General features: G+C 40.6%; 2 protein-coding genes across 3 annotated transcripts; one reads left to right on the plus strand and one right to left on the minus strand.

Moving 5' to 3' along the window:
- Positions 1-1,278: 1,278 nt before the first annotated feature.
- Positions 1,279-3,351, minus strand: tma7 (translation machinery associated 7 homolog). The gene is made up of 4 exons (XM_021610731.2): positions 3,189-3,351; positions 2,674-2,729; positions 2,419-2,506; positions 1,279-1,967 (listed from the first exon to the last, which is right to left on the minus strand). The coding sequence occupies exons 1-4, from the start codon at positions 3,202-3,204 to the stop codon at positions 1,933-1,935; spliced, it is 195 nt and encodes a 64-aa protein (XP_021466406.1). The 5' UTR covers positions 3,205-3,351; the 3' UTR covers positions 1,279-1,932.
- A 3,864-nt stretch (positions 3,352-7,215) lies between these two features.
- Positions 7,216-10,163, plus strand: ccdc51 (coiled-coil domain containing 51). Of its 2 annotated transcripts, none has more exons than XM_021610725.2 (4): positions 7,216-7,371; positions 7,927-8,331; positions 8,694-8,858; positions 9,091-10,163. In XM_021610725.2, exons 2-4 carry the CDS (start codon positions 7,987-7,989, stop codon positions 9,895-9,897), a joined length of 1,317 nt encoding a protein of 438 aa, XP_021466400.2. In that variant the 5' UTR covers positions 7,216-7,371; positions 7,927-7,986; the 3' UTR covers positions 9,898-10,163. The 2 variants fall into 2 exon arrangements, with proteins under 2 accessions (XP_021466400.2, XP_036840101.1); XM_036984206.1 differs by lacking the exon at positions 7,216-7,371 and adding an exon at positions 7,544-7,724.
- The last annotated feature ends 92 nt before the right edge of the window (positions 10,164-10,255 follow it).

Raw genomic sequence — 10,255 nt, forward strand, 5'->3', positions numbered from 1 at the left:
GTGATTAAGAGTGTTGGCCCAATAACCGTAAGGTAACTGGTTTGAATCCCCGAGCTGACTTGGTGAAAAATCTGTTAATGTGCTCTTGAGCAAGGCAACTTAACCCAAATTGCTCTGGATAAGGGTGTCTTGCAAAACATTTTTATCTGGTCTAATTGCCCGTATAAAACCCTTTTTACAACTAACTAATCACGGTCAGACCCTTTAGGGTCCTGATTTATACCTGCTTAGGTTATCAGATTAGGAAAAGCTCAGGGCCTCAGGGAAAAAAAATGTCCTCATCACTCTGGGACCTGTGCCACCTCTGGATCAGGGCATCATTGGTCCCAGAATTCGGTGCAGTGGGTTCAAAGACTATGTGGTAGTTCAAAGACTAGGTGGTAGTTCAAAGACTAGGTGGTAGTGGGGGGAAAAGGATGTAGTTTGTAAAACTTGTGGATCCAAAATGACTGATGCATTGCAATTGCAATGACATTTATATAAAACACTTAATCATTGACTTGAGGACAAAACCCCAAATTAGGGACATGTGATGTGACTTGACCTGAGCTGTGGAACATTGGACTACTCTTGAGACTTGCCCATTATTCATTGAAACTTGACTTGAGATGTATAGGTTAAGACTTGAGATCTCTTAGGACTTGCAAAATTGTAATTTGGTCCCATCTCTGGTGAATGACAGACTGACAGAAACACAGGTGGAGATTGCTGCAAATAATAAAAGCCCATTAATAAACAGCTGTAATATATACTTCTCATCTCTTCCTGTGTTTCTCAGTGCTTGGTACTGAGTGCACTTGTCACCAAAGACTATATATGAGCCTTTGACAAGAAAAATACAACACCAGACACATGGTGATTTCAAGGTAACTATGTATGCACCGGAGCTCAATTTTAGGTCTCATAAATGGTCTGAATACTTATGTAAATAAAGTATGTTTATTTGTAACACATTTGCAAAAAAAAAGTCTAACAATCAGTTTTTGCTTCATCATTATGGGTTAGAGGCAAAACGTGATCAATTTTAGGGTAAGGTTAACGTAACAAAATGTGGGAAACAAATCAAGGGCTCTGAATACTTTCCAAATGCACTAGATGAAATGAAAATGTTAGTAGCCTACATTGTGACAACCCGTCTATAGAAATACAGTACATGTCAAAGTTGAGCCGTCTGGCTCATGTCTCAACATCGAACTACTCTGCTGTATTAGGCCCTGAAGGTGAGCGACCATTACCCTGTGGAGGTAGAGCTGAAAAGGAAAACACCAGCAGAACAGATTAAGCAGCATCATTGAACTTTATTCTGAATCTCCCAAACTTTCCTCTTAAAGAAAATTGTCAAAACAGGGTATTAAACACAGAACAAAACAGCAACATCTTTACAAATATCACTCCACACATACACAAAAAAAACTATGCAGAAAAATGCAGATAAGTATCACTCATTTTCAGGCTCTGCGACTGGGAAATAGAACCCTGTACATGGACAGGAGGACAGAGGAAGTGAGTGAAGAGGTGATGGAGAAGAAGCCTTATCCAACCAGAGAAGCTAAATTTAGAGATACTGGTGCTGAAGATGCAGATGGTCAACCTTGGGAAAAGTTACATTGAACTTACCACAATACTTGTCATATTAGTACTGTATGCGTGTTTAGTGTAGCTAATGATCTAATTAATACTGATGTGTTTCTTGACAGAATCTCAATATAGATTGAGTGAAAATACTGCAGTAGTCACAATAGTTTATTTCAGAACTTTCTTGACAAGAACACATTGGAAATGATTCAAAAGGGTCATTACATGTTTTTCCTCTTTCTACAATGGACCCAAATGAAACAAATAGAGTGGGTGGGTGGGGGGGTTAACAGGAGTTGATTTTGACAGGGGGCTGCGATTCAGCAACAAATGAGTACATGGTCTTCAACTGTATAATCACTTCTTTCCAGATTTCTTGATTCCTCCACCAGCTGAAACAAAAAGGAAAATCAAGAGAATGAGAAAACCATGAAAAATATGTTTACCTTTTTCTAGAAAACTTAAGTAGACAGAGGGACTACTAAAACAGCTGTGGCAAGCAGAGTACATTGAATGACAGGTCAAGAAAACCCAGAAAGCTAAACACTGCCACCTAGTGACATCAGAATCACTAGAGCTATTCTCCTCAGCTCAGCGTTGACTTGCAATGCTTTTTCTTTGGGCTAATGGGCGTTATCCACTGCAGTAAAAAACACTTACAAACACAAGGCAAGGGACAATAATACTCTGCATATGTGGAATCAGTGTATGGGGTTGTTGGGTAGATTTGGGGCGAATTGAAAGTCCACCTTTTGATTACTTTTGGCTGTTCAGTGAATCAGAAAAATTTAAGAATCCAGATTAGATTCGGATCGTCAACAAAAACAAATAAATGATTGTTACTTAATGGTCCCTTTCCTGCTGCTTTCGTCTTCAACGCATCCAAGGCTTTCTGGTCTTCTTTCTGCTTCTGTTTGAAGGCCATTTCATCCTGGATTTGACATAAAGCAAATGTGATAAGGATTACAATGGAAATACACTAGGCTGCTATTTAATTCCAAACATTTAGAAAAAAAAACACTGAGTGTTCCCTCATTAGAATAGTTTATTACATGATATAGACTACATATAACATCGTGCAAACAATGACAAACTCACATCATCCATCTCCTTAGTCGCTTTCTTGGCAGCTTTTAAGGGCTTCTTTTTACCACCTGTGAGACAAGAACATATCCCATTCAATCAATATGAATCAATGTATCGTGAATGAAATGAATGAATACCGCATAAGCGCGTCACACACAGAAGCCTTCAGAAGGTAGGAAGCTTGCTAGCTAAACTGATCATGACATGCGGGATAGTTCCACACTTTACACAGCTAACCATCTAGAATAACTTTGATATATGTATTACCTAGGAGCAGTTAGTAAGATGTTTTGAGCAAACAGCAATGTATGGGCATATATGGTACATACAAATGCCATCACAGTTTAAAAAGATTCAGCTTTCTAGCCTAAATTAGTAGTAAGGCTCGCCAGCTATTCCAGCTAGCTAGATACATACATTACGTTGCATGGGTTGCTAACCAACTTTCTATCTAGTAGCGTCAGTATTACTTTTCACCTTAAAATAAATATCGAGGTGCATGTCAAATATGTAAATGTGAATCTCACCTTCTCTTCCGGACATATTTGCGAGTGTTTCAATAAAATCTAAATAAAACAACTGAGCTAGCGTGTCCGCAGTTGCTTTCTAACAGAGAGGAAGAGGCTAAGCGAGAAATTCCACTCTGCCCAAAGTCTGTCCACGAAAATAAGCTTCTTCTTCTTCTTCTGGTTTATTGGCGAACTACACGCAAAAGGTGTATTGTCGCCATCAACTGGACGGGGGTGAAAAACTTCACTAAAGAAAAGTAATTCCGGTATCGGGAAAATATAATGATCAAAAATCCACACAAACAACGAAAAAACAATTAACAGAACCAGTCAAAGGTTTGGACACACCTACTCATTCCAGGGTTGTTCTTTGTTTTTACTATTTTCTACATTTTATAATAATAGTGAAGACATAAAAACTATGAAATAACACATCTGGAATCATGTAGTAACCAAAAAAGTGTTAAACAAATCTAAATATACTTTATATTTGAGATTCTTAAAAGTAGCCACCCTTTGCCTTGATGACAGCTTTTCACACTCTTGGCATTCTCCAGCCTTTTGAAGTGCATTTCAATTAACAGGTGTGCCTTGTTAAAAGTAAATTCATGGAATTCATTTCCTTCTTAATACATCGTTGTGACAAGATAAGGGTGGTAAAATACAAAGTCCATGTTATGGCAAGAACAGCACAAGTAAGCAAAGAGAAACGACAGTCCATCATTACTTTAAGACATGAAGGTCAGTCAATCCGGAAAATTAAGAACTTTGAAAGTTGTTCAAGTGCAGTCGCAAAAACCATCAAGCACTATGATGAAACTGGTTCTCATGAGGACCGCCACAGGAAAGGAAGACCCACAGCTACCTCTGCTGCAGACGATAAATTCATTAGAGTTAACTGTCACTCATGAGGACCGCCACAGGAAAGGAAGACCCACAGCTACCTCTGCTGCAGACGATAAATTCATTAGAGTTAACTGCACCTCAGATTGCAGTCCAAATAAATAAAGTAACAGACACATCTCCAACATCAACTGTTCAGAGGAGACTGTGTGAATCAGGCCTTCATGGTCGAATTGATGGAAAGGAACTACTGCTAAAGGACACCAATAATAAGAAGAGACTTGCTTGGGCCAAGAAACACGAGCAATGGACATGAGACCGGTGGAAATCTGTCCTTTGGTCTGACTAGTCCATATTTGAGATTTTTGGGTTCAAGATGCAGAATAGGTGAACAGATGATCTCTGCATGTGTGGAGGAGGTGTGATGGTGTGGGGGTGCTTTGCTGGTGACACTGTCTGTGATTTATTTAGAATTCAAGGCACACTTAACCAGCATGGCTACCACAGCATTCTGCAGCGACCATACCATCTGGTTTACACTTAGTGGGACTATCATTTGTTGTTCAACAGGACAATGACCCAACACACCTCCAGGTTGTGTAATGGCTATTTGACCAAGAAGGAGAGTGATGGAGTGCTGCTTCAGATGACTTGGCCTTCACAATCACCTGACTTCAACCCAATTGAGATGGTTTGGGATGAGTTGGACCTCAGAGTGAAGGAAAAGCTGCCAACAAGTGCTCAGCATATGTGGGAACTCCTTCAAGACTGTTGGAAAAGCATTCCAGGTGAAGCTGGTTGAAAGAATGCCAAGAGTTTGCGAAACTGTCATCAAAGCAAAGGGTGGCTACTTTGAAGAATCTCAAATATAAACTATATTTTGATTTGTTCAACACTTTTTTGGTTACTACAAGATCCCATATGTGTTATTTCATAGTTTTGATGTCTTCGCTATTATTCTACAATGTTGAAAATAGTAAAAATAAAGAAAAACCATTGAATGAGTAGGTATTCTAAAACTTTTGACTGGTACTGTACATATACATATCTACTGAACAAAATTATAAACGCAAGATTGAACAATTTCAAAGCTTTTACTGAGTTACAGTTCATAGAAGGGAATCATTCAATTTAAATGAATTCATTAGGCCCTAATCTATGGATTTCACCTGACTGTCACCTACTTCTTCGGTCACCAAAATAAGCCCATGAAGTGAGGAATGTTTGTATGGAGGTCATTGTGTCAAATTTGTTAAAAAAAATAAAAAAAAAATTGCTAATTTGCCACCTGAGGCTTATTTGATTTTGTAGAAGTTTCATGATAGTTAGTTAGGTTGTTATAATTGCACTGATATAAGTGGAGTCACATGGCATTTCAGCATTTTTGAAAAATTAATAACATTGGGTGCGTTTGTAAATTCGCTCTGGCTATCTACTCCGATTTCAGAGCACTCTCATCTGAGTGTGCCAGAGCGCAGAACAACTGACGAATTTACAAACGCTCAACAACCATTGAATATGGCCGGTGTCAGTTAACATCAGCAAAAAATGTAATTAAATTGTTTCCAGCAGCACAGTTACAGTCACCAATGCTCTGGATAACATGAACACTGCCTAACCAGCTCTACCAGGGTAAGTAAAATGGTCAGTGAGGTTCTCTCATTTGAGTCTGGAAGTAGCTAACAAGTTAGCCAGTTAGCTTTGGTGCTTGACTGCCATTGTGAGGTCAGAATGATTGCATCAACCCTACTCCTTGGCCAGAGCACCCAGTGTGCACTCTGAACACTCCGAGAGCAAAGCGCTCTGAATTTACAAACTGACAATGCTCTGAATTTATGAACCCCATAGCACATTCTGGCACTCCAGATTGAATTTACAAACACACTCTTTATATCAGAGTTATGACTGTTACTATGGAGATAAATAGAATACAATTTTTTATTTAACTAGGCAAGTCAGGTAAGAACAAATTCTTATTTACAATGACGGCCTACCCCGGCCAATTGTGTGCCCCCATGGAACTCTCAATCACAGCCAGGTGTGATACAGCCTGGATTCAAACCAGGGACTCTAGTGACATCTCTTGCACTGAGATGCAGTGTCTTAGACCGCTGCGCCAGTCATCATGGATATAACCTGTTATAGTGATGACATTGCCAATGAGGGCATCCACCATTTTAAAGGAGTTAACTGGGTGGTGATTCCTGAGTTGGGAGCAATCTGCCAATGAAGAAAAATAAGATGGACTGCTTTAAAATTGAGATAGCCTCAATGACGCTGCCCATGCTGTCGTAGACACTATAATGGCACAGATACAAAGATGAGTCCTAGCTATATCTATCTCTTTGGCCTGTTGTTCGCATGTTTATTTACTCTCTCATTGACTAGAATGGTCCCACCTGATCTGGTCTCTTCCTGCATGCTTTACATCAGAGAGGAAGAGGAAGAGGCCCAACTCGGTGGAAAATCTGTCTCCCTCCAGCAGGTGGCTATTTTCGTTTGTTTCGCTCACCAAGCATGGGGTTTTCAAACGGAGGTCAATGAGAGAGTGACGAATTTGGTCAACCAAAAAATGAATGGCTTATTTGCTATGTGAGGTTTATTTGATCGAATTGAAGTTTCATAATGCTTAAGTTGTTATGACTGTACTGATATAAGTAGGACACGTAACATTCCGGAAACTTTGAGAAAAAACACTTTATATTGGAGTTGTCTCGAGGTTGCAATACATACTCATAAAATAGGTCTCCCGAGTGGCGCAGCAGTCTAAAGCACTGCATCTCAGTGCAAGAGGCGTCACTACAGACACCCGGGTTCGATTCCAACCTGTATTACAACCGGCTGTGATTGAGCGGCGCATAATTAGCCCAGCGTCGTCCGGGTTTGGCTGGTGTAGGCTGTCATTGTAAATTAGAATTTGTTCTTAACTGACTTGCCTGCTTAGTTAAATAAATATATAGCGTCTCTCTTCATTGAATACAGGCTGTTGACGTCAACAACCCTCTTCAAATATTCAAAAAAATATGATAAAAATGAGATCCACTAATCGAAAGAAAGAGGCGGGAGCTAGACAGACGTTTTGTGGACAACGAATGTTAGGGCAGAGACGTGTCAGTATATCCATAATCTTTGCTTACATATTTGAGAACGCGTATTGTCTTTGTCAGAGCGGTCACTTGACTATCTTGGCAATATATTAGACAATCTTTGTTTCTAATCCGCGCTGTTAGGACCTTACTTCCACTCTAAACCGGATGCAGAATGTTTGTGATGTGCCTGATCATAAACATTTTATTATAAAATTACTCTCTACGTTTTGTAACCAGCTGATAATTTGCTTAATACTTGAAGACAACCGGTACGTGATTATTCTTATTATGTACAAAAAACAAACAAACCAGAGAGCAATAGCCAGGATTAAAACATGATGTGTATTTAGCCCTGTGTTGCCTAAAGCAAGTTTGAAAACTCAGCTGCTAGCTAGGTAGCTACGCTGGCTAGGCCGCTATCTATGGTAATTCATTGGGCGTCTAAACCACTGCATCATGGATGACATCCAAAATGGCCATAGATTTTCAATGAATCCATTAACACCAGCATTGTAGAGGTCAACAGAGCTTCTGCAGTGCTGCAGAAATGTAGATATTATCCTCTAGATAGCCCAGCATATTTGAAGCAGAGGTGATACAGGAAATGCCAGGGGGATACAAAGTACAGTAACTAAGATAGTGGCGTTTTGGAAGATCTAACTCTAGCGAACTAGACTGTAACGTTATTAACTGGAGTTATTCAATCATTTTTGACAGCTACGTCGAAACATTGATAAACATTCATTGATACATCAAACATCAACAGGCTTTGACTACTGTACTGTCTTGTTCATTATTATTATTTTTTATTTTTTTGTACACAGGTGGCAGCTCCAATGTCTTGTGCTTTAGCGTCATAGTGAATATAACCGACTGGCTTCTCAATGAGGTACAGAGGTAAACAGCTCCTACCATGGTGCCATGGAACATCATGTCTCTACCGTTTCCACATCACTGGCACGGTTAGAGGGACAGTGTCTTTCAGCAGGGCCTACAGCACACAACAACAACCGCCGCCGCCATCTTCAAAAGATGACGGAGCAGACAAACCTGTTGTTCCTATTCAAGAGCGTGCTGTGGCTACAATACAGAATCTGACCGACTTGGGGAAGCAGTGGGGACAGAAGTCAGTGAGCACGGCCTCAAACACAGTTAACTACTGGTGGGAGAGGTACGAGGAGTTTGTTGGCCTGAATGAAGTCCGAGATGCTCAGTCTCAAGTCACAGAGGTAAGTCCGTATGGAAGGCAAGTCAGGAAACTGAAGGTTGTGGTATTTTTCTCTAACAGTATCTCCCTATTTCATCACTTGAGGCTTAGTTTTTCCTGACCACATGACCTTACAAGAGGGAAAACTCTGGGTCCTGTGTATAGGTGTTGTCTGGAGACCTATAACTAGTGCCCAGAGTTCTTCCTGCTCAGGTCAAGTAGTCAGGGAAACTCCCGTTTCTATTTCTCACACAGTTTCCTAAACTTGTAATCTGAACAGCTCAAGACCCATAGCCTATAACTAAGGTCTATAACTAAGGCCTCTGAGGTTTTTCCGGTCAGATCATATACTTTCCCTACATTTCTAATCATCTGTATATTTAGGCAGAGAGGGCCTTCATGGTGGCCAGAGGCATGGTGCGCGAAGCCCATTGCAGTTTGGAGGCCCTACAGGTCAAGCTGAAGGAGGTGAGGGACCGACTGGATCGGGTCTCACGAGAGGAGGCCCACTACCTTGAGCTGGCCACACTGGAGCACAAGCTGCTGCAGGTAATACTGTTAATAGACATAATCAGATGTACAATCCATTGTTGAATATGACTGTATATTTTTGCTGTCACATTGCCCAATCCCATGAAAATACACACACACACACAGACGCACACACACAGTGTCAGCTGCAAAGCAGTTTGTTGTGCTTGAGTTGAGGAGACTCACATTGGCGACTTTAGTTGTTGTATACATTTCTAATAAATAAAATAAGACATTCTCACTTTTGTAGGAGGAGCGTCGCCTGCGGACAGCCTACGAGAATGCAGAGGGTGCAGAACGAGAGAAGTTTGCCTTATTCTCAGCTGGTGTGCGTGAGAGCCACGAAAAAGAGCGGACTCGGGCGGAGCGCACAAAGAACTGGTCTGTGATAGGCTCAGTGCTCGGAGCTTTGATAGGGGTCATGGGGTCAACCTATATCAACAGAGTACGCCTACAGGAGCTGAAGACCTTACTACTGGAGGCTCAGAAAGGACCTGTTAGTCTACAGGAGGCTATAAAAGTTCAGGCCGGTATGCATAAGTCTCAACAACAGGAGCTGAGAGGCCTTATAGACACTCTGAGGGTTACTCTTCAGCATAGAGCAGCTCAGGTGATAGCTGAGAAGGATGTGAAGAAGCCAGTGGCTGTTCAGGTTCCGGAACCCATTGTGGTTCCACCCCAGCCTTCTCCGAGTGCCTCCGAGGCAGTTCTGAAAGAGATATTGTTCTATAGTCAGAAAGCACAGAGTCTTATAGAAGGCATCCAGCCACAGCTAGGTCAGCTTGAACAGAGTGTTGGGAAGGTGGAATCAGAACTTCTGGCTGTTCAAAACTTGATTGAGACTTATCATAGGGAAGAAAAGCCGTCAGTAGTTATAAGTCAGCAAGATTCCCAGATGTTTGTTTGCGACACTAAGAGCGTCATGCAAGGTCTTGACCAGACGGAGAAAAGACTTGAGGCCTCAATAAGCCAGACTACCATGTACAACACTGTTCTGGCTTACGGTGCGCTTGCTGTCACTGTTCCTGCGCTGTATATCCTCTTTAGAGGTGTTTGACTAATGTTATGTACTGTAAGAGTGATATTAATCTTACAGGGTCCATCTTGATTTACAATGAAATAATTACATATTAATATTGTGATTGCTGTTTATGTTTTTACTACAGGCAAAATGAACCATGCACTGATGTTAAATCAATACTGTATATATTGAGTGTGAAGCTAAAATAATTTGGTTGCATTATCTAGATAAAAAGCAAATGTAATACATTATGAAATATTTGAATTAGAGTACTGTCTATTAAAATGTATTACATTGTCAAATATTTTGTCATCTTTTTAATGTAAATGGTTCTAAACATTAGTGCAGAAATAATGTATAATTCCTGTAAAAAATGAGCGTAATATGTCATGTG

The sequence above is a fragment of the Oncorhynchus mykiss genome, chromosome 7 (genome assembly GCF_013265735.2).
Source record: "Oncorhynchus mykiss isolate Arlee chromosome 7, USDA_OmykA_1.1, whole genome shotgun sequence".
Classification (NCBI taxonomy): Eukaryota; Metazoa; Chordata; class Actinopteri; order Salmoniformes; family Salmonidae; genus Oncorhynchus; species Oncorhynchus mykiss.

Bases quoted from the DNA above. Each gene is read 5' to 3' on its own strand.
- tma7 (XM_021610731.2), bottom strand. The intron at 2,507-2,673 runs GTGAGTTTGTCA...TGTCAAATCCAG, and splicing joins CGACTAAGGAGATGGATGAT to GATGAAATGGCCTTCAAACA. The intron at 1,968-2,418 runs GTAACAATCATT...TTTTTGTTTCAG, and splicing joins AGCAGGAAAGGGACCATTAA to CTGGTGGAGGAATCAAGAAA.
- ccdc51 (XM_021610725.2), top strand. From the start codon at position 7,987: ATGAGGTACAGAGGTAAACAGCTCCTACCATGGTGCCATGGAACATCA. The intron at 8,332-8,693 runs GTAAGTCCGTAT...CTGTATATTTAG, and splicing joins CTCAGTCTCAAGTCACAGAG to GCAGAGAGGGCCTTCATGGT. The intron at 8,859-9,090 runs GTAATACTGTTA...TCACTTTTGTAG, and splicing joins TGGAGCACAAGCTGCTGCAG to GAGGAGCGTCGCCTGCGGAC.